The 24863-nt window shown below is 41.7% G+C and overlaps 1 protein-coding gene across 1 annotated transcript; it reads right to left on the bottom strand.

Moving 5' to 3' along the window:
• Window positions 1-1225: 1225 nt before the first annotated feature.
• On the bottom strand, window positions 1226-18061 carry spock3 (SPARC (osteonectin), cwcv and kazal like domains proteoglycan 3). Its single transcript, XM_020100505.2, has 11 exons — window positions 17906-18061; window positions 17642-17758; window positions 8610-8649; window positions 7112-7220; window positions 6342-6450; window positions 6096-6204; window positions 5577-5690; window positions 5262-5483; window positions 4014-4076; window positions 3762-3899; window positions 1226-3550 (listed from the first exon to the last, which is right to left on the bottom strand). The coding sequence occupies exons 2-11, from the start codon at window positions 17756-17758 to the stop codon at window positions 3399-3401; spliced, it is 1173 nt and encodes a 390-aa protein (XP_019956064.1). The 5' UTR covers window positions 17906-18061; the 3' UTR covers window positions 1226-3398.
• Window positions 18062-24863: the final 6802 nt, after the last annotated feature.

Raw genomic sequence — 24863 nt, 5'->3', positions numbered from 1 at the left:
GGCATGTAACATGAGCTGACTGTGTGTGTGTGTGTGTGTGTGTGTGTGTGTGTGTGTGTGTGTGTGTGTGTGTGTGTGTGTGTGTGTGTGTGTGTGTGTGTGTGTGTGTGTGTGTGTGAGAGAAACATTAAGGTGAACCATACTGCCTCCTCAGCAGCCTGCCCTGGAAGCTGCATTTAAGGCCTTTCCAATGGTGCTTATACATGTAGAACATAAATAAGATTGAACTCACTATTACTAACATGTTAATTCACTATTAATATGACCTATCACACACATTAAGTAGGTTGCACCTCACACAGTAACAATATCTCATCATGCACCAGAGTGTGGAAGTGATAAAAGAACCTGCGTCACAGCACGGTGCTTATCCAAGAAACCTGATTTCCGAACATCAAAAGTGCTTCCTGCAATTTGAGGCATTTCCCATCAGCGCTCAGTCGTCCTGTCTCCTCCACACATCACTTTTAGCTGTTGGGCCGTCTCCAACTCCAGGCTCCACGGTGTGGAAATTATCCAATGAGATCATATCTCGCCACATTTCACTCATGGTCAGCACATATAAGGGGAGGATTTGATATTTTCCCAGTTACTTCCCTATCTGGTGCTGCTGCAGGTCTGTTTTGCCAACACACACACTTCCATGTTGTGTGAGTTCCTCTGATCTGCTTACATTGAATTGGACATAAAAAAGAAAAGCAAAACAGAACTTTTCCAGGCCAGTGAATGTGGCTCTTTTGCTGCACTAATTTATTTAGTACGCGTGTTTTTCTGTACATATGCTTTTATTTGTGTATGTGCGTGTGCGTGTGAGCATGCACATGTGTTGTACGGGGTCGGTGTGACAGTGACTCATAAAATATTCACCTGTTCACCTCCTACATTATGCAGTAATGTTCCTGCACACAGAAACCACTGGCTGCAAACAAGCGTTTGAGAGTTTGTCACTCCTGACCACTGTCGGCTTCCTGTCCTTTCAAATCTACTTCCAACTTCAACTTATGGCAGATGAGGTGCCATTTAATCTCAAGAACTAATTACACACCTCAGATAGATGTTCACCTTAAAATGGACGACAAGTACGTGCCTCGACTCTAATTGCACAACAAAGTCTGAATATTCGGTCTTTTCCTGATTATAAACACATCTGGAGCAATGGATATGGACCATAAAATATAGTAATATAACGATATACAACACACGTGACGACACAGCCAAGCAAGCATTGGTCAATATAGCCTTTATTTCAGCAAATCATACATACACTGTAAAAAAATGCATCTGTATCATAACCTTGGAACACTATCAGAGCTGTGACGACAGTGTGTGATTGGTTGAGAGTGGCTACAGTGTCTGAGGTCATTGGGATGATTTGCATGTCATTACACTCATGTAACAGCAACACTTTAGGACTGCACGTTTCTCCAGTCCGTAAAGTGAATTGAAATTCCAAGTTAAAAGGAATGAGGGGAGCAACAGATGCATCAACAACAATAATAATGCTAATAATAATAATATAATGAGGATGCTAAAGGACAATTAAATGGCACTTTTCAGCTCTTAACATGGAATTTCAAAACGAATTCTGATTCAAAATGAAGCGAGACAGCAGTTTAAGGAATTGAAAATATAGATACAGCAGGTCCCAGGTCTGCGTCACTTTATTAAGAATACATAAATCCGGGATTGGTTCCTGTTTTCAACCCTGGCAGATATACACTATACGCAGTTAGAGCAGATCAGGAACAAATCAGGCTTCTTTTTTTTTTAAACAGAGTAAAAGCAAAAACACTGTTCGGATGAATTTTTTCTTTTTTCATATAAAGCTGTCTTAACCAAAGCGTCCTCTAGCCGGTGTACTAATATATAAAACATGTTGAAATCCAGCAGAATCTAAGTGTTGACTTAACTGCTAGTTATCTCTGTGCTTCTTTACATTCTAGCTAAGAACTCAAACGATCTGAAATATGGCCTGTATGTGACACCGTAATAAGAGAGAGACCCAAAACACGAGCCATACCAACATTATCTGAGCTTAACAGTAAAGCCACTCCTATATGCAGTGTAATGACGGAGCCTAAGTCGGTCCGGTAAGCATGCTTCTCCCAACTATTACCGCCATCTGTCCTCACCAGTACAAGGCACACCTCACCCTTTATCCCCCAGCCAGACGCCATCAATAGGTCCGCACGGCTGTGTGGTTTATATTTCTGTGCAAAGAGATTTGTTCTGTCACCGTGTGCTCAAATCAAATTAAAGTCTCTGAAAATGGAAAAAGAAAAACAAACCACTGTGTCTTCTTCTGACAACGCTTCCTTTGAGACGCCTCCTTTCACTGACGCATTAAAAGTCACTCGACATTTTCATCACACAGATTTCTGGCTTAAGCAGTTTAGGACGATGTAAGTTTAGTTTTATCTGCGCTCCAGCTCTGGGGAATTTTTCCGACCTCGAGCCTCGCTCTGATTTCGAGTTTTAGCCTCTGGTTTCTACGATGTCGCACAGCATGAGACGTACAGCGACAAATCTGTTTCATCTTCTGTTTTCATCCGACGGTGGATTAGAAAAATAGATAATAACGAAATTTCCCGCCTCCCCCCCCCAACACCACCGACCACGCAGTAATTTGTCTGTCCTTGTTGCTGAGAGCTTTGAGATGATTTGACTTGATTTGTGCCTCGGTGAAAACAGCTCGCATGTCCGTTCTGATTGTTATCCAACTCACTCCGTTTTTTTTTCTTGCCTTATTTCTCCTAATGAAGCATGTCTAACTCTTATCTTGTTTTTTTTTTCCACACAGTTACAGTCACAGTTACAAATCAAGATCAAAAGAAACCTAAAGAGTGCAATATTCTCTTATCTACATCATCAACATCCCACCTATACACAGGAACATTTGATAAGGAGAAAACGGGTGGAGGGGGAGGATGAAGGGATGAAGAAGGGAGGAAATCTCTATAACATTGTGCCTCAGGTGTCAACACACTCGGGCGTCTGAGTGCTGCACAAAGACGGACACACTAGAGTACATGGATCGTCCAATGACGGGATAAGTCTTTGCACAAATGACCAAATCCAAAGCACTGGAGTGGTTGTCGAATAGTCCTCGTCTTTATCTCAGGTCGGCTGACACACAAGTGAACAAGTGCCGTTAGCCAAACAAATTTATACTTAAGACAAGAGGAAAAAAATCTTTAACATTTGCCAGAAATATTGTTTTTTCTTTTTTAACTTATGAACAAACGATACACAGAGAGTAGTCCATAGGCTGTTAGTACGGTTAAGTATCTGCCTGGGGGAGTCACCTAGAAACGTGCAGTTTGACAAAAAAACAAACAAACAAACAAAAAGAAACAGATTTCTCTTTTTTTTGTTTTCGGTTTTGTTTGTTTTTTTAATTACGACAGATATTCTTCGTCGTCATCTTCCTCGTCTTCATCGTCCTCATCGTCCATTCCAGCCTGGTCATTGAGGACAAACGAATCCTCGTCGTCGTCTGTGAAGAGCGAGTCTCCACTGCCGAGGTCTCCAGAGGACTCCAGAATCACGCCTGGAGACAGATTAAAACTAAATCTTACAACTGAAGGAAAGTTTTGGGAAATTGACAGATTTCATACAAAACAAAAAAGATCATTTAGTATCTCTATTATCTATAATTGATTTCCTACGTGACGTTTTAACTGCAAAACCCGCCGCATCTCATTGTTCTCTTGCACAAACACATCAATCCTGCTCTGTCTTCTCCCCAGTGTTTTGCCTACCGCAGTCTGCAGGGCCATGGGTGCGTGAACCCGCCGCCTCGTTGCCATAGCGATCCACACACCAGCACTGTCCGCTGCTGCTGTGACACTGGTGGGACCTGTAGTAACCATCCTCATCGCAGGACGGCAGATACTGACCTACACATGCAAAGCACAGGGACACACACACACACAGGATGACGCAAGGCAACACTCATTTGCGTGCATGCGTGCGTGTGCGTGTGTGTGCGTGTGTGTGTGTGTGTGTCTCACCGAGAAGCTTCTTCCCCGCTTGCTTTTTGTTGATAGTGGACAGCTCTGCTTTACAAGGAGAATCTGAAAAGAAGAGACAGGACACTCTGCAGAAGTCTGTTGTTCTGTGAACACCTCCGACCTTTGACCTTTGTGCTGTCGTCATGGAGTTTTTTTTATTCTGCTGTCTTTCTGTCCTAACTGCAAACTCAGTGACTCATCACTAAAAACTGTTTCTGTACAACCAAAAAAAATCCTGCATCCTTGGTCTCATTCAAAAGCCCTTTAATACGGTGTATTGTCTTGAATTATATGACATCGCATTTGACAGGTTGCAGTAGTGTATTCTGTACACGTCAAAGAAGAATATGAATGAATGTGATTGGCTGAGAAATGTCTCCTCAGTTCTATAGCTGTGTCCCAATTCAGAGGAAGTGGTCTGCATGACCCACAAAGGAGGAATCGAAATTAGACAGACTGGTCTACACAGGATCTCCGTGATCTGCGTCACCAGATTGTCCCGCCCTTATCGCTGTTGCCTAGCAACAGAGCCACAGTTGAAGATGATGAGAAAGTTTCAATGCCCCTTGGTTTCCCTTTAGCTGACAGTTTGTCACTGAAGTGCTATGAATCATGGGATAGGAGGAGAGGATCCAGCCGGTGGATCCTTTTTAAATGAGACAGTCTAGTCACAACGTCACAGTTCCTGCAGCTTCTGAAGAATTTCGAGCCCTGACCTTGATACCACTGGGCTAACAGTAAAGGCTGAGATCAGGGAAAACAGGGACATTAGTAAATTGAAGAATGACAGGTTGTAAACGAGCTGGAACTTAAGACAAATTGTCTAAAGCACTTTACGTGGATGCAAAAGTGTTGATCAAAATGTTCCATTGTCTGCAAAACAGTGAATGGCCATAATAGGCCGAAGTGAAACCAGAGTCAGTCTCTAAACTGTGATTTTTTAGATGTTAATAATGGATCAGTAAATAGATGATAATCATTTCTGTTGGTTTTTTTCTTTTCCAAATAAGGTTTGGCTAGCTTTCTAAATACATTTAACTGTCACCTCATGTTTAATGTTTGCCTTTTTAATTATATCAAAAAGAACAACTAAGAACCAACTGTTGTATGAAATCACAATTTCCCTTTCATTGTCGTTTATCACAATATACAGACATGACATCTGTGTTTGCAAGGCTTGTACATGTCCTGGCACAAATGCATTGTCAGTGTTTTGTATTTGCATGTGAGTGTGTGCAGATTCCGTACCTGTGTACCTCTGGAAGCACGTGCACCACTCGGAGCTGGTTATGACTTTGTCTGCATGTGTATCGCAGGATCTAAAGAACACCTCAGAGCACGGCTCGTTCCTGTCCAGGTACAGGCTCTTGATCTCTGGTTGGTCGAGCTGGAGGTCAAAGTTTGTGTCCAAGCGGGAGAACATCCAGCCCAGAGGGTCCTTACAAATAGGTGACGCCCCGACCTCAAACTCTGCAGAAAGAAAAGAGGACAAATATACGTAATGTGCCCTTAATTATCATTACCATTAAGATAATCCGACTCTGCTGGTGACATGTGACTCACTGTTCTTTTCCGGCTTCTGGATCTTGACTCTCTTGTGGTTGCCGTTCTCGTGCAGAACTCTGAACCAGTCTCTCAGACGACTCACCACCTCCTTCAGGTCCGACTCACTGCACACTGAGGAGTAACGGCACCAGTCATTAATGATCCTTAGTCCCTCACAGACATGAGAACTCAGATCCTGTTCACACCCGGTGTTAAAATGCACTTGTGATCAGATCTCACTTCCCCGCTCTACATACATTTCTTTTTTGCATTTCCATCACATAAAAAGAATGTGGCCACATACTCCTTCGAAAGTGGTTATTGTGATCAGATCTCAGGAGGTAGTGAGGATGCATTTGGGTGAGTTCTACTGATGGATGTTTAACGGCCCTGAAACCTGTAACCCATGCTTAAAGACACTTCAGTAGAGCAGAAGAGATTTAGCTTGTTGGGAAGGGGCTTGGACACCACTGACGGAAGAATTCACTTTTGCAAAAAGCTGCACAGTGCATGTGTCATGTGTGCAGAAACACGTACCTTTCTTCTCTGCAGAGCTCTGCTCAGGCTGAGAGGGGCAGGGACACATGCCGGAGCACTTGACAGCGATCTTCTTTCCTGTGATGCACGCCTGGTAGTCTAACTTACACTGAGAGACGGAGGCAGAAAATAAATTGAGGATGTGTGTCTCAACAAGAGGAAATGAAAACGCGTCTAGGATGTACTCAGATGTTTTTAATGTGGGTGAGCGATGATGTGACTGAGTGAGCATCTGTGTGCGGGTACCTTGGTGGAGTAGGTGTGTCCATCAGTTCCACAGACGGGCGAAGGATGAACCACGGGGCAGGGTTTGCACTTTGACCCCGGACTCTGGTACAAATTGGCATCTTTAAAACTAGATTAAAAAAAAAACTGATTTGTAGCACACTTAACATCACATGTCATTTGAATCCTTCCTCATAATGGAACGCTTCTTCCTCCAGCTTCATCGAAAGCTTGTGTTTTGTGTTTGCGTTTCATCTTCGTGTTCTTACATCAGTTTCAGAAATGAGACAAGGATGTGGGATTTACATGTGATTACTTTGTGATGTGTTTGCAGCGCATAATCATAATTGTGTTGGTTGCTAAGAATAGGGAAATGGGGTCAGTGTGGCGTTGCTGTCCTCTGTCCAGTCTGCAGTATCCCAGACAGAAACACACACATACAAAGTCCATTCATATCACTTGGCAGGACTTTGTGTCCGTTGCAAGTTGTTGCCAGTGCCAGGGTAATTGGACTAAACATTAATGTCACACAGCAGAGCTGGGCGACCAGTGGACCAGCTGCAAACATAGAAAAAAGAAAACAAGCAGGAGGAGAAAGAAATTACTAGATTTGATTTCTCCTAATCCGATGTCATTCGTCTTTCATTTGAGGATTCGTCACAGAAGCATCTGAATGCAAATGTGACGCACGGCTTTGAAGCATTGGGCTGATCAAAAGAGCAAGTGTGCATGTGTGTGTGTTTGTGTGTGTGTGTGTGTGTGTGTGTGTGTGTGAATGATCATGTTCTTACCTAACTCTCCTCTGGCTGACACAAGTGGCCGTTTTATAATCCTCTGCCACACACACCTTGTGGCGACTGCATTTGATTTTCAGACAGGGGTCCTTCGCTGGATCAAGGCCTAAAGAACACAAAGCATCCATATTGTATGCATGTGTACTGTGCATGTGCGTGTGAGCCGAACACAGCCATTCTCTTTCAGCTTCCTAGAAAAATTAAGCCCACGAGCATTAAGACAGAGAAAAATATCCCCAGGTTACATTTTCTGTTTTTTTGTTCTTTGAAATTCAAGATCAATGAATCCTAGTTAGACCATGAGTTTTCTCCCATCTGTACAGATCCAAGCTTGCTGGGTAGGTGTTAAGAGATTTATGTGTGTGTGTGTGTGTGTGTGTGTGTGTGACTTCCAGCCACAGTTGCTTACAGTATACAATGTCCCTCTCACGCCAAACTCAAAGCCATAATACCGCTAAGTATCTTTAGAGCTAAAAACAGATGGAACTGGTTACAGAGGCGTCTTATGACCTCACATCAGCCTGCGCTACGTGTCGATCTCATTTGTGCTCCTGCTGAGATCCCTTGAACTGATCTGGCATCAGACCCTGCAGCCGTGAGCCGTACATGGCTTTTAAGTTAAGAGCTGATTTTAGATCTGTGTCTGAGGCAGAAGAATGTGATCTTTGTTGTCAGCGACGAGCCTGGTGCTTCTGACCCCACATCAGTGCTCGGAGCGGGCACCTGGCAGCCAGATCCGAGGCCCTCAGCTGATCCCAGAACGGTTTGTGAATGACCTCTGCTCTAAAGAACCTTACTGTAATCCCTGAGCAGCTTTGCTAGATTATCCTGCCTCCATCCTCCAACATCTAATGCTATTGTTTCCCTGACATGTCTGTTTGTGTGTGTGTGTGTGTGTGTGTGGGTGCTTGTGCGCGTGTCTGAGTGGGGACACATGTGAGTGTGTTTGAGGATACCGTGATGAGTGAGAGTGAATATGTTCATGTCCTGGTGTGCCTGGGTGTGTGTGTGTGTGAGAGCTTATCACTGTCAGCAATACAATGGTACGTGAAGTTGATTAATTGAATATAAAACCATCCTGTTATGTTTTGAAGTAGATTTTTGATGCATAGATCAGCGGGTTAGCGCCGTGAAAATAATTCATTCATACAAAATATAAGACACTAATACACACATACAAGTTATCTGAAATATTTTCTCAATAATTCACACTTGGTGGTGATAAGTGTGGCTCATCTCTTCCTCCTTAATTGAATGTGTTTTTATTCTTTAAAATCATGATCACTGTCACTTCATCGCCATGACGGTTTATCAGTGTTTTTGTTTTGACTTAAGAAACATGTTATTATCTAAACTTTATACACAAATTTAAGATCTGGCATAAAGCAAACCAAACTTGTGATCGTGTCTCATCATTCCATTTTATTTATGAAATGATGCTTAAGTGCGTGTATGTGTGTGTGTGTGTCCCTCCAGCTCTCTCGCTCACACCCACCTTGATCGAAGGACTTGGTTGGAGTCCACATTCCAGGCTCCTGAAACAAGGTTAACCAACACATGATATAATGAAAAACACCATTCACAAGACATTTACATTAAATAATATATGACAGGTAGAAAACTATGAAGCAGTCACACAAACCTCCACTTCCTTTAGGAGAAAGCATTGCAGAGACAGAGAAAATCATTTCCATTAGATAAATATTTTTACTCAAGTGGAAACTGCAGAAAGGAAATAAACATGGAAGACACAACACACTATGAATTACAAACGCATGAAGCGTGAATATATTTAGTCGAGATAATGGTGATGTGTTGACAGCAGTTCTCTCCCATCATGTGCAAAAACGTGCCTGTGTCTCTTTATGTGTGAGTGTGTATGTGCTGCTTATCCCCTTATGCCACTAAATAAAATGGTGTCTATACCATACATGATAAACACACATCACAGGGACGTTATCTTAACAGCTGAATAATTGAAAATGTTACTATGCTTTCAGCTTTAGGTTGTAAAAACACAATTTAAAGTGGATTTCAATTACTGACGATGACAGGCTTTTAAAAAAGAAATGGATGTGTTGAGTGACTTACAGATAAGTGAGGGGATGAGGCTTTTAGTGTGAGTACTATCTACTGTCAGGCTTCGTTTGACTTTTAGATGTAAATTATGATCAGGCAGTAAAACCTGACTCTCTGGAAGCTAATTTACTGCGAGATCATCTGATTGACTCATTTCTTCAACAACACCAAAAACAACTCATGTTTAGCTGACAACTTCTATCATCCAAAGTCATGAGAAGCTCAAAGCAATTGTTTCATAGTGAGGATAAGTGATTCGATCAATCAACTAACTAACCAACTACTCAACCAACCAATCAAATAAACAAACAACCCACCAACCAACTACTCATCCAACCAACCAACTAATCAATCAAACAAATAACCAACTAATCAACCAACCAACCATCGAACCAACTACCCATCCGACTAAACAACCAACTCATCAACTAACCAACCATATTATAAAGCATCTTTTCAAACAAATCAAATGCAAACAGATGCAGCTCAAATTCTTTACAGGTGATTGACACAACATAGGTTGTTAAATGTCTTTGGAGACCGATGCACACCTAATGTTCAGTGAGTGTATGATTAAATATGAAGTTACACATTTAATCAGGATTATTATTTTCAGTAAAAAGCTGTTTCTCTGCATTTCCTCACTGGTTTGAAAGTGAACTGTTAAACTACAAAGTGAATCAGTCAGTTATACAGATGTGTTGAGGTGAGTGAGTGATTAGCCAAGAAAAATGACAAGATGCAGACACACCCATCTTTTCCTCTTTGTGTTTTGCCTGATTTCAGGGAGTGTTTAATGTCTCAACTTGTCCATTAAGACCCAGGAAAGAAAACTATGTATACAGAACACTGGAGCGTTGCTTCAATCACTCTGTCACATGATAAAACCTGAGGGCCTACTCATTTGTTCATCTGTTATGTTGTAAGGTTTTCACCTTTACTCACACACACAGAAACACACATAGTGTCATTCTCTGGAAACCTAACCTGACCAATACCAAACATCCTGACTGTAACCCCAGGTCCTACTGGAACCTTGGTTAACCTTGTGGACACTGTTTCTTTTGTCCTGGGCTCTGACCTAAAATGATCAACTGATATTTTTCCACACAGTCTGAATAAATAACTTTAGAAAGAAATGGTTAAAGAAGGTTGAACCGAAATCGATAAATATCAACATGACAAAACAAGTCATTTTTCTCAGAAACCGAAATAGTCAACAGTATGATAACATTGTCTAAAGTTGGATTTGAAATTAGATACAAATACTTTTCGAATGCTTTACAAGTGGATTAATATTATCACAGTGCTGGTTGAAAGTGCTATTGGCACCAAATTATTTATTTTACGTCATAGAAAAAATGATCCCTTTCTTTCTCTCATGTTTGCTTTGACTCTGCGCGTGTGTTTGTGTGTTGAATCATTCAGTCCTATATGCCAGAACAAATATAGGAAGGCAGGGAAACTGCAGGGTGAAAAAAAGCTTATCAGCATAAATCCCACAGTGTGTCTGCACAGAGACGCATGTGTTTTATTAAAGCTGTGTGTTGTAGATTTATAGAAACATCATGACACTCAGATTGAATAACTGAATGGTTGACTCAACTTAAAAAAGTTGGACCTGCAAGGTCAAAAGCTTTAAAACACTAGCTGGAAGCCATGTTCAACCTATAAATGTACATTTATATTAATTAATTTAGTGATAAATGTGATATTAAAACCAATATTAGTGTAGTCACCCAAAAACAGTCATATCATTTATTTTACAAGAGAGAAACTAACACCTTGAAGTGTTTTTTTTTCAGAAAGCTGAAATACATTTACACCTTGAGACCATCTGCATCTCTTGTTTGTGAGATTGCATTTCCTGTCACCCGCTGAGGAAATAGACACAACAACAGACATTTCCTGACTGATGCATGTGGTTTTTCTTTGTTTGCAGATTCTGCAGTTTGACTTAAACGTTTCATATTAACTGTTGCTGAACCAAAAGAAATTAATCAAATTTCCTTTATTGTATCAGTGCAATTGAATCCTACAGATTTCAATAGAAAACTGCAGTGAGGAAATTTGTTACAACTTTATCGATGCACATGCTGCCTCATGAGAAAGGCTGCACATTATCTTTTCACAGTAAAAACCCTCCACTCAGCAGCCTGAGCTGAATCTGCAGGTCTTAAAGTGGAGCTTTAGATAAACATGAGTCTTTATGTGTGCAATTAGCATCCCGTCTCTCTCTGTGGCAATGTGTAAAAATGCTGAGCTGGCTCAGTTGATTCTGACTGAGGAGGAAATCTCAATGACTTTGAAACAGGGTTCACTATTGGGGCACGGATGGCCAGAGCTGGTTTTTACGAAAAGTAGCATCTCCTTTAATATCCATGGGAAAGACGTCAGTCGATAGGGTGCTAAACAGAACACATTAGACGACTGTGACGCTCGTTCATTAGTGCAAGTTCATTACAGGAGCTAATACACAAAGTGATTTTGTTGCAGTGAATACAAACAGTTTAAATTCACACAAAGAGGGATATAAAAACATGGTCTCAGTACATCAACCCCTCAGTGTGCAAAGATGAAATCGCATTTGAGAGTTCAGTGTTGTAAAAACTACAGGCACTGCTCTGCAGAGATGAAAAAAGTGATACAGTCAGATGAGTCACCCTTTACCATATTCTCAACACGTGGGCATGTGCACGGGTTGCATATAACAAGAGATAACTGGATCCCTGACCTCTACAGTGAGGGGATCCTATGGCTCTGTTGGTCTGTGGGGGGGCTTTTTGTTGACAGGGTTCAGGTCCCTTTAGAGTGAAGGATCACTGTAGATCAATATAATTCAATATAATACAATATAATATAATAAGTTCTGAGTGATAATTTTTTTACTATTTGTCATATTTGTGGTCTCATCCAGGACGACCATGCCCCCAACCACAAGGGACCAGTGGATGTTAATGAAACCCCCCAAAAACTTTCCCCACCATCAAAACAACAAATCTGAGAAACACTTTTGGAAGAATGATGTTCTCTTTGGTGGAATTCACAGACTTCAGACATGACATCACATGTTTTTCGACACCAGCATTGTTCTTCATCGCCAAAACCTCACAAGTCTCGCCATTTGCAAGTTGACTTTTCCTCTGGTGTCTTCTAAATGTGTGGCTTCTTCTTTTCATCAGAGATGTCTTTATTCTTTTTGCGTTTTTTAATTTAGTTTTGGTCCGTCACCTGTTAGAAACGTCAATAATGTGACCACTCCTGCCGTATTCTCTCGTGGGAACTTCAGAGAATGTGTATCCTCACACTGTTACTCATCTGTATGTCCCAAACCCAGAATACTGTGCATATAAATGATAGTGTTTACCACAAGTGCCGAGTTATTTTTCTAAAAGCTTTAAACTTCCAGTGTCAGGGCGTCTCTCTCTCTCTTTCTCTCTCTTCCTTGTGCTCTCTAAGGTGAAAAGGGTCAACTCTTGCTTTTCTCGGCTCTAATTAATTTCTCCATCTTGTCCTTCATTGATCGTCCTCTCTGATCCTCTGTACCTTCTCTACAGACTCTTCATTACTCATTGTTTCACTTCTTTCTCTCTGACTTCCACTTCAATGAAGGCACATGTAAGAAAATTCAACCTTGGTTTTGCCACATTTAGAACTACTCACTCATTAAATTCTACAATATCTACACAAGGAGAATATTTGGTCACAACTTGTTTTCATATTTTGTAAAGCCAAATAGAGAGGTACTTTAAGATGCTGTAAGACCTGCACTGAACCATGGACATTTTCCTCATATAATCTGGAGGAGCTGTATGTAAGAACGCAAACGTCTGAGTCAGTTGCTCTGGATGTTTTTTGGAACTTTTCATGCCAGCCCCAAATGTGGGCGTGCAAAGTGGGCAAGTTGATGACGTTTCAAAAACGCAAAAAAAAAAAAAAAAAAAAGTATGCAAATATCTCAAGATGATAACGAGGTGCCATACATCTAGAAGACACTAAAGAAGATGTCGACAAGATGATTCAATATCTATTGGCGATAAGAGATGATGTTGGTGTCAATCTGCTGTAAACAAAGAATTTCTGCAGCAGTACCGTACGTCCTATCCGGCCTAAATGCGTCTGACCTGAACAATCTCCCACTGAGTTCTTCATATGTGAAACTCGCTTTTCGGAGTTCATGTCTGAAAACGGCTTCAGTTTCTGTTCAGGATGGTTCCCCTGTAGCACTGCAGACTGTGGAGACTGAATAATGAGAGCACTGCATTAATGGGGCCAGGCCCTCCAGACCAGTCAAGACAACAAAAGTACTTGCGGTCTGATTCCTTAATGGATGCAACACACAGAGACACACGCACGCGCAGAGTTATCCAAACAAACAAACAAACTGAATCTGTCAGCACTACAAAACATCAAATAACTGGAAGTGCACTTCACTGCACATGCAACCATGCCAGCCACTTTTCCAAAAAACCCACAGAGGACCTAAAATTCAACAATAGGTCTAATGGCCTCCCGAGTGCGTGCTAAAAATAGCAACTTTTCAATTTATCTCTCCATCTCTTTCCACCTCCATTCCTCTCCCTTCTTCTCAGCTAGACTTTTCCCCTCTTGTGCACACAATGCACACACACACACAACCGTGCATGTATTCAGCTCTGTTGGCTAACATCCTAATTTGCTTGTGTGCATATTGATTTTGTGTGATTTCAGCTGCATAATAGAAGCGAGTCCTCATGAATGTGCTGTTTCCGACAGCCACTTTTCTCACCTTTACTTCACATTTTCACAGATCAGATTTTCTCCATCTTAATTGTGTCCTAATGACTTCCTTCCCTTCTCCTGGCTTCCTCGCTGCCTCCGCCTGGCTTAAGAAATATGTGCATGTTTTCACTGTACTGGCTCTGCTTGTCTTGCTCAAGCTTGTCGCATGCATGCATGCATGCACAAACACACAAATCCACACCGAGGTGCTTTGAAGTGGAAAAGGCCTGAAGCTCTCTACCTTGCCTACATCATTCACCCTCCACAACACAAACAACACATGACAGACATGCACGGTAAAAACACACACAAACACAGAGAGGAGATGATGAAATCTGCTCTAATGATGATGACCTGGCCAAGCAGTTCATTTACTCATATACAATTAAGCACTATCCATGTCATTGCACATTATTACTCATCATTCATTGTGTTTTTCCTTTCATTGTGAAACCTGTCTTCCCATCCAAAGCTTATCTCTTCACTCTGCGCCAGGGCTGTAAGCGAGCCAAGGTCCAGCAAGCAGAGCAGAATGTCTAAAAAAGTGAGATGGCACCCGGCTGGCACCAGCAGAGCAAAGACGGCCCCAGGCCTCTCCAGCAATCCTCACACAACTTACAGCACATCAGTGGCAAAGATGCTATCTAGTGCACTTAGCAGGAGACCCACTTCTGGCTCTTGCTGAGAGATGAAAGCCACAGTGGCCTACATGCCTGAAATGTGAAATTAAAATCACACTAAAACTCGGTTTGGCATAAAATACCAGTACTTCAGTTTGAATAAGCAGGTGTATTTGGTTCAGAAAAGTAAATGTTTAACTATGACTATACTGTCCTTTTTGGAGGATCAAAAGATACAGCTAGCAGCTTAAGATTCCAAATTATCTGTAGCTAGAAATTTGGCATGATAAATAATCACATTATGACTGTTCTTGAAGTTAAGAGTTGAAAGTTTACATCAGTGCCAGATGCATTGATGACGCTAATGCTAACTAGTGTGGTAGTAAATTAGCAAGTTAATGTTAGCTTTGTGGGCTCAGTTAGCTACGCATGCATACCACTTAGTAAATGCTGAAATCTAAACCATGCTAACTTTGAACTCATGACATTTCAGTTAACTAACACGTGCCAAAGTTCAAACCAAGCAGGTCGATCTTTTTCTACTTTTCTACTTGAAAAACAAATATAAATGACAAAATATAAAACGTATCAATAAAGTTCAGTTTACATGGCGTGTTCACAGGCTGCGCAGCACATGTCATATCAATCAATAGCAAAATTTTTTTTTATAGAGCAGTGACCTCTATACAGTACGTGGCAACACTGTGACAGCATGAGTTCTCTTATGCATGACTGTATGAATCAGATCACTCCTAACTACAGCAGGTAATGGAAAGAGTGATTCAATTCTCAGTCCTGTGTAGCTTTTTATTCTTTGATTGTAAAGCACTAAGTGGCTCTGGAGGTGTGCGGTAAACATACCATTTGCTAATTTGCTCTCTTTGTGAAGGAATACAAAAACAGACAGTTGCACAGTGACGATCTGGGAAAGCGCTAAGACAGGAAATGAAAGGTGCACACACATAGATACAGAGAACATAAAGCTTTTGTGCTGCACCTCAAATGCCTGAGTCTCAAGGTTAAAACACAGATGTGAAAAACCACAACTCTATGCCAGTCAATTTCTCTCTCTCTCTCTCTCATTAATTCATTCTGAATAAGCTGAATGTCCTTTCTCCCTCTCTGTCTCTTTCTCAATATATCTCTTCAGCTCATCTTAAATAGCGCAACACATGGCCAATCACATTTTCTCACTCGCACATGGCCCTGACATCCTATTTGAATAATCCAAAGCCAATAGTTGGACCTGAGGTGTATCACATGGGTTCACCTGAGCTGATGGGTTCCTTCACTTTAAGTGAGACCAGCAGAAAAAGTGACTCTCTCTCTCACACACACACATCAAATATATCGACGTCTAAAATCTACACTGGAGCTAAAACCACTCACCAAATCAAGTATTTCCTCTAGTGCATTATTTTAACTCTTTTGTTTTTGCAACACTTCTTGACAGTCGTTCTCATTGTTTATGTGCACAAGTGCATGTACGTGCACACTGGAATTGTGTGCGTACGAATGACTCCGAATATCACTTTTGGTTGTGTGAACCTTTTCACTCTGTGGTTAGCGAGGCTAGACATTCCTCAATCAGATACACCACTTCAAACCAATTCACTATTCATCTTGTATTGTGCAAATTTTTTTTGTAATATATGACATTAACTCCCTCTCAAACAACAGCACTGATTTCCTGCCTTTTATCTGTGGTCTACAGTTGATATCCACAATTTTCCTACTGAAAGATTGATGTTTAATGCATGAAAGGCTTCTATATGACACTGGGAAGCAGGGGTAAAATAATTCTTTGCAGCAACCTGGCAGCTTGACTGCATGATCAGAGGCTGTATGGGATACGCCGTGACAATCAGCGGCAGCATTACTGCACTAAGTGGCCTTATATAAACATGTCAGGCTAATGGTGGCTGACAGCACCTTGTTGAAGTCCGCCAGTGAACACACTCGCCAGTAGCATATAATCAGAAGCATTGCTTCAAACACAATCACTGCTGCATGCATTTAGAGAGGGAAATATAGATGTGCACAGAGATACCTTATAACGTTAATTAATTGTCTCCTGGGACACGCTGGACCTGCTCTAATCTATCATCTTTGTATCCCTGTGTTAATGTTAGGGGTGGGACAATAATTTATACAGTAATATATAGTCCTAACACATGAGATACAATTGTCACAGCATAACATCATTTAACATTTATTTCAGTAAAAATTATTACATATAAATATAGTTTGGGCCTTTGTCAGTTGGGTGGTTGTTGGAATGATAACACATGTGGACATTGACAAGTTACTGTGTTTTTGGTAAAAAGGCACTAAGATAACAATTAAAGCACTTTTTAAAATTGTTTAATCTCAGTGTGTGTCAAACTGACACCTCATTGCAGGGAATACTCAAAACCTTTAACTTAAGGATAATTTTGTGATCCTCCTTAGTAAGACAGATATCGTGATGTTTCGTAATGTGATTGACTTGCAATGTATCGATAATCACAGAATCGCTGTATCGTGATGTTATCATGGGCCATGTGTCGATGTATCGGGAACTACCCTCCGATTCTCACCCCTTGTTAATATGCTGCTTTATTCCAAATTGGCTCTATATTACACACACAAAAACACATGGACCTAAGAGCACTTCCAGGCCTCACTGCTGCGCACTCCCTCCCCGTACCTGCCTGTAATTAGGCCCCTTTCAGAAACTCAGTGGTGCCTCTCTGACAAGGCGATGTGCACTTGTGTGTGTGTTTCAGCAGAGGCCTTATGGCTATCGCCGCTATCGCGAAAGCACAACTGCGGGCGAGGATCGTGCCATGTGTCGGTGGTGCAGCCAGTGTTTACTGTCTCAGTGGAGCAGAGACGATTCAACAAACACCACCACGGACCCCGTGACGCGTCGCTTGGACACGACGGGAAAACGAGGAGCGCATGATCACAAACCAGTGCGGGTGGCTATGGGGGAGCGGAATGGAGAGGGTGGGGGTGTAAATGAGATAATGAGGAGGGCACAGGCGAGGATAATACGAGGAGCCAGGACAAATATATCACTCACATCCCGGAATTTATCCCATCTCCCGGCGAGCAACTTATCATCCAAAAAATTGCCGCTGTCGGAGCGAGCGCAGACGTGTCCAAAGGCGCACACACACAGCAAGGCGATGCTCAGCATCTGCGGACACACAACAGCAGGAGAGAGGACATCGGATCAGGCTGCGGATCGAGGCTCGTTGGAAACAAAGGCAGATGAATGTGCATCACATCAGCCATGAAAGCTGATCGTCAACATAACGACGCCAAAGTGTTTGTCTCCTCTTACCTTGTCGCATCAGCTGCTCTCCAGACTGGATGTGCTCGCTGCCTCTTTCTGTCACTAGTAATAGCAGCCCCCGCTCGCTCGCTCGCTCGCTCTCTCTCTCTCTCTCTCTCTCTCTCTCTCTCTCTCTCTCTCTCTCTCTCTCTCTCTCTCTCTCTCTCTCTCTCTCTCTCTCTCTCTCTCCCTCTCTCTCTCCCTCTCTCTCTCCGTGCGCAGCACAGAACGGGAGCACGCATGGCACTGTGCGCGCCCCCTGCGCTCTATTTTCTTTTTTTGCTCCTGTGCTCGGTGCGGTACAAGCGGTGCTGATGGTTCACTGTGGGCTGTGATCAGGCCACTTTAAGTGTTTACTGCTGATTAACTCTCATAAACAACAGTTTAACAGTTAACAGTAAAAAACAACTGCAGTGTTTTACAGATAATTATAATATTGATAATAATAATAACTTTATCTGTATACAAACTTTCAAAAGCAGCCGTTACAAAGGACGACAAGAGGGCAAAGAAAAACAAGACAACAAAACACCAAAGGCGGAAGGCAAAATGACACAACAGCATTCAAACTAACGAAGAAAGCAAATTATATAATAGTAATAATATGGTTATGTATATAGCACCTTCCAATACAGCAGACAGACAAAAAAAAATCTCAGAGGCAACTAACAAAAAATACAATTGCATTGCAAGTACAATAATCATTATAAAAAGAAAAGACACAAAAAAGGATCAAAGAAACAGAAAGTAAGATACATTTGTATGTATGTCAACAATAACAATATGTAAATAAATAACAAACAAAACCAAAAAAGACAATCCAAAAGCCACCATCAATCCATCTCAAGTCATCAGTGTAAATTCAGATGGGAAATAATCCAGTTGTCGACCACAACCTGTGTGTGTGTGTGTGTATCTTTCCTTTTTTGCCATGTCCCTCTCTCTGTTAGAACTATCACGTCTGAGCTGCTGAGGCTTGTTTTGTACAGTAACTCATGAAAGGGTTTTGCTCACATTCCTGGCAGAGGTTATCTCAGGACTGTAAATTGATGCTACAAGATAATATGGCTTCCATAAGAAATGCACCCAAATGGCCCTCCACTCTGGATGATTTGTGGAGGTGGGTGAAGTGGGTTGCCTATAAGTTTGTCCTTTCTGGGACATGCAAGCCAAAAGCATTCCTTCTCCTCCGGTGTTCTGAGATTCTGAGAAAAATCTTCCTTGGATTCACAAGGACACTACAGGGGTTTCTGTGCAGGTTTGGCATACCAACATTTGAACTGAAAGTTCTACATTACGAGTTGCTTTTTCTGAATGGGTGAATAATTACAAGATTTTTTTTAAATTCTGAGTGAACTTAAGCCTGTGGAAGACCTTTATTGCTCTTTGGAACTGATTCTCCAAGTCTCTGGAGCTCAACTGGAGGACATAAATATTTTTCAACAAAAATATTTTCCTTGATGTCAAGTAAAAATCTCCCAGATATTCAACCACCTTGAAACCTGGCGACTGTTTGACATAGCATATGATTCACTTTGTCCTCCGACTCACCAAACCATTCATTGACCCCTCTTGCCCTGGATCAAAACATCTTTATGTTTCCCCACTCATGTAATTATTGGCCCTTCCGAGAGGCTCAGGGTTCAGGATAGTATTGTGCACAGTTGCTAGAGAAACCAAACCTGACCCCAGCTTCACATCTTTATCTTCGTAAGAGGCTGTGGAAAAGACAAGTGTGTGTGTGGGCATGTGGAAAAGATGACAGGGGGCAGATATTTGAAAGTCAAATAAGAAGTATGAAGTATGCATGGCTGCATCACAGACACACGCAAAAGTGTACAATGCTGTGTGAGCAACTGAGCCGCTAAATAATCAACTGAAGTAGCACGCGCAGGTACATAGGAGCGAAGAACATTTTTTTGACTCGAGTTCTGGGTTCACTCCAACAGGAAGTGTGCAGAATGTAAACAGGAAACTGGTAGTAGGTACACCATTGTGGTTAGCAGAGCAGGAGGTGCGGGTTTACTTTGAACCATGTTTTGTTCCCTCACATCAACAAGGTGTTCTCATATAGGTTATGATGAAGTAGTCATGAAGATGGTGGTGTGCAGGAACTGTGGAAGACGTGGTCATTCTTTTATCACTTACCGTTAGCTTGTGCTTTATGACATTTGTGCAAATGGAAGCAGTTAAAAGAGGTCCTGTGTGTGTGCGTGCATGTGTGTGTGTGTGTCTACCAGCCCAGGGGTTTCATACATTATTCAGTCTCAGACATTAAAGATGTAGATGTGGTCAGAGACATATGCAGGAGAGACACAGTGTACTCTCACACACACACACACGCACGCACGCACGCACGCACACACACACACACACACACACACACACACACACACACACACACACACACACACACACACACACACACACACTTGTTGTTGCTTAATGAAACTCAGTATAGATCTATAGATTTTTCATTCCACACAAGTTCAATGTTTTTTCGTCCTCTAAGTGAATTCATGAACGTTACAATGTTGACTCAAAGGCTACACAGGCTGAGAGAAAAGGCTGACAATGAAGGGATAGGAAAGAAAGGGGTTGAAGAAAATAGGACAAAAACAACATAATGTGTGTGAGTGTGTGCGCCTGTATATAAATGTGTGTGTGTGTATTTCGGATGGGAGAGGCATGAAACGTGTCTCAAGGAGTGGAGATTTCACAGTCCACTGACTCTGTCACTGTGCACCTGCTCACTGAGACAGTGGGAGGGAGGGAAATGGGGGACAGAAGGAGGTGAGGTGAGGGTGTTTGGGGTAAAAGCAAGTAGAAAATCCATCAAGAGAGAATTAGGAAGATGAGTGTAATCTACCAAAGGAATTTATTCAGTGGAAATAAAAAAAGTCAAAGAGGGTCCTTGTGTGGCCCTAGAATTTTAAGAATGCCACTGTGTACTGTGGCCAAATGTATGTTGACATCCAAACATGACATCCTCATGTGTGATAGCGGAACATCTCATTCTAAACCATGGACAAACTAGAAGGGTGCATGCTCAGAGCAAATATCTCCACCAAAGACTAATGCCCTATATTGCTTTGTTAAAGAAAGTGGAAAAAAAGACAGGTCATACCCCACCCCTCCACAATTTGTAATGGAAGTCGGTTCAGTAGTTTTTGAGTATCCTGCAGACAGATAGACAGCAATAAAAACATAACCTCCTAGGTGGAGGTAAGAATGTGCTTCAATAACAGCCTCCATTTTTCAGAGGTGGTTTTTCACAAGATTTGGAACTTGATGGCAGAGATTTCCTCTGATTCAGCTACAAGACCATTAGCGAGGAAATGCACTGATGTTGCCCTTACAGCTGGTGCCCTAAGTCATTCCACAAGTGGATAGAGTTGAGGTCGGTTAACTTCCTTACAACACACAACCTTTTCCATCTCACATTTTCAACATCTAGGTCTCTGGAAGCAATAGCAGTATTAAGCAAAATAAAGAACCTTCCCCAAGGTCCATGACACAGACAGTCGAAAACTTCAAGAGCTGGCAGACTTACTGAAAGAAATGGATGTTGCCTGTAGAGTTAGGTACTTCTCTACACTACACTACACTACAAGGGCGAGCTCACCTTGACTCGGCAAGGGGAATGCAGCCCACTGTTGAGAAGTTGCCACTCTATCTCCAAGACAGGCTGTTTTCTCAAGCAAGAACACAGTGACGTCTTTCCACTTTAAAGGTCCTTTAGGAGTTCATCTACAGGGAGGAGGAAGAGAGAAAGGACCCCAGCTTTACACTTCTTACAAGAGATGTTCAATCTAATTTATTTATTTATGTAAAACACGCATATTACCATCAGTGTCCAAAAGAAAACAGGAAATCCTGACAGACTGTAGCATAACAAAAACAACTCACCAAAGAAATGCAGAGTTCAAGAAATTGATGATTTGATGGTTTTAATTATTAAAAGACAACAATGTATACGTTTGTTGCTGTACTTCAACTCTGGAACAACATTCTGTGAAACTCAAATCTCAAATGAAGTGTTAAATTCCTTGCTTCTCTGCACCATAGTCACATCCTAGGTTTTTCCCTCTATCAGAGAATGGCAGAGCGAGACAGGACATGGAGCAGTGAGACGTCACATTCAGGTGCACCAAGATATATAGGGAAGACTTCATGGGCAAATCAAGTTCAAAGATTTGCCTTTTGAATGTGTACTGAAATAAGCTACAGAGAAAAATGTAAGCTATTTAAGATGGTCAGAGCAATGTTTCATTGGTTAAATCTGAGTTTCAAGACATGTCTAGCATAAAGGGAACGGCAGAAACTCACACTCAAAACCTGAGCAGGGATGGTGGATACAGTTAGCAGAAGATCCAAATGATTCTCAGTAGATTCTATAGATGAAAAAAGGAAATCCCACTACCTACACCCATACAACAGATCTGAGATCCTGAAACAGGAAGCTCCATACCACCACTATCACTTAAGGTTCAATAGAATATGAAACATCACCTCTGTATCCAGCTACTAATGTTGTGGCACTATTGGAGAAGAGACCATGTTTGGGCCCACAAGGTTCGTAAACAACACAATGGCTGTCGCAACGCACCACATGTGCTAAAGTCATTGGGTGGGTCATCATGTATGCATCGTGGGTGGTCACAAGGCAAACATCGTGAGTGTCTTGAAGACCTGCATCTTTGGAAGACCTACTGCTCAATAGCAAGATAAGTTAAAGGAAAAAATGCTTGACAGTGGACATGCAGGGCTCACACCAGCAGTCCCTAAGTTTATTATTGCTGAAACCAGTCCAGATTCGTATGTTGTTTGATTCCAGTGCTCAGTACGATGGAAACTCACTGAATGAGTTGTTGCTTATTGCAACAAATACTAACAACAGCCTCATGGGAGTGGTCCCCGGATTCGGAGTGCCTGTTGGAGCGAGACTGCCTATACATTAGAGGTTCTACTGCTTTGTGGTGAGACGTCCTACCCTACAGTTTTTGTTTTACTGACATAATGCTCACAACAAAGATGTGGTGGATTACCGCAAGCAAATTCATGTTTTTGGGAAGAGCCCATCACCAGCAGTAGCAATCACTGGCCTGAGGAGGGCAGCGAAACACCAAGCGGACGCAACCGGAACTGAGGCCAATCATATGCAGGGGAAAGTGCAAATATCACCTGCTCTGCAGAGGAGTTACTCATCCAATGAAGCCTGGGATCAGCTGGAACATTATTTCTGACACCTTCACTTTCCATGTCAATTAGAATCAAAAACCAATCACATGCCATGTCCTGTTAACAGTGAGCCATCTGTTTGACCCACAGCAGACTGCATCTCAGAAGCTGGGTTCGATAAGCACTCACTCACCGAAGCAAATGTCATCATAAAGTGTGCACACAAGGATATGAAATTCCCAGAATCAGCCCTCTTCATTCACTTTGACCAGTCATTGAGACAGAAGGACTGCTGAGGATAGGTGGATGATCAACCAGGCATGTAAAGGATGAAGTCATTATCCAAAGCCATCAGTAAAGCTGATCTGCTCATTTGCCACCATAATGAACATGTAAAACATTAGAAAAGACACCTTATCGAAGGAGAAATCCATGTCAGAGGTCTGTGGATAGTTGGAGTAAAACATCTCAGGTGTGCAAAAGCTGCAAGGAAGACTAGAGCAAATGTCTGATCTGCATGCTGAATGCCTGCAGTAGGCCCCTCCATTTTCTTATATGGGAGTCAATGTTTTTTAGACTACATGGTACCAGGGGTCAGGGGACAGGAGAAATTCAGTTTTATTGATATTTATTTATGGCATATGTGACCTCCTCAAGCATGTGTCCATTTTTTAGCCATCAGAGGCTTCATCAAACAGCCTCAGTCAAACCGTGGGACCAATTCAATCTGAAAATAGATTCACAAAGTCTCTGTGATTCAAGCATTAAAGAGGACCTCTCTCTACACCCCTTTCATTGGGGGGCGCATGATTAAATTTGCATGATAAATACTAGATTCTATACTTGTCCAGGCTGGACCTTTAAAATTCACTCATAAGGTCTTAATCACATTTATGGCAGAGGTGAGGGCCATTGTGAATACCAGTCTATTAATCCCTTTATCCAGCGACCCAGAGGCTCCCCTCATTCTTGACCTTTCCATGTTCTGTTCTCGACAGTAGATTTGCTTAATAAGCAGTGGACGCAAGTACAAGCCTTTGCAGATACATTGTTGGCTAGGTGGCAGCAAGGATATTTGAACATGCTTCAGACTTGGCAGAAATGGCAGTCACAGAAAATCAACGCTAAAAAATAAATCCATGGCCTGTGGGGATTATTGTGAAAGCAATATGATGGTGAGAAAGGTTGAGGTTATGGTGACAAGAAAACAGATAATCGAGAAATTCTCCAGACCCATATCTGAGTGGGTCCTGCTCATTTTCATTGAACTTCCTTTTCCCATGGGCTCATAGATCGAGCATCACAGTGAAACAACCCTCTTAATCCTTCACCTTAAAATCTACAGCACCTGTAAGTCAGCTACTTTATATTATATGAATAGATATTTACTTATATTAGCATGTTTATATAACTAGTTGTTGGGTTTGATAACATAACTTTTGACGATAGTTTAGTACCAACTTTAAATCGATGTATTACTGTTTGATGGTTTAAATAATACCATTGTATTTTCACCATTCATTATACACATTGACAATCTTTGGATCATACTTGTTCACAGTTGTTAATTTTAGCAACCTTTACTCTACGGATGCATATTATTAAGGAAGGTACTAACATATATTTAGAAATGAGTGTTCCCCTCTATTGAATCCTGCCATACACAACAACCTGTTTGTTTGTCGGAGGATGTAGTACAGTAGTAATGATAGGTTGGCTGTGTAACTGAAAAATTACGTTGCCTGCGTTAACCTTTAGTGATGACTGCACATTACCTGAAACTAAA

The sequence above is a fragment of the Paralichthys olivaceus genome, chromosome 8 (assembly GCF_024713975.1).
Source record: "Paralichthys olivaceus isolate ysfri-2021 chromosome 8, ASM2471397v2, whole genome shotgun sequence".
NCBI classification, from domain to species: Eukaryota; Metazoa; Chordata; class Actinopteri; order Pleuronectiformes; family Paralichthyidae; genus Paralichthys; species Paralichthys olivaceus.
Note: the sequence above shows the minus strand (reverse complement) of the source record. Positions and strands in the feature narration are given on the sequence as shown.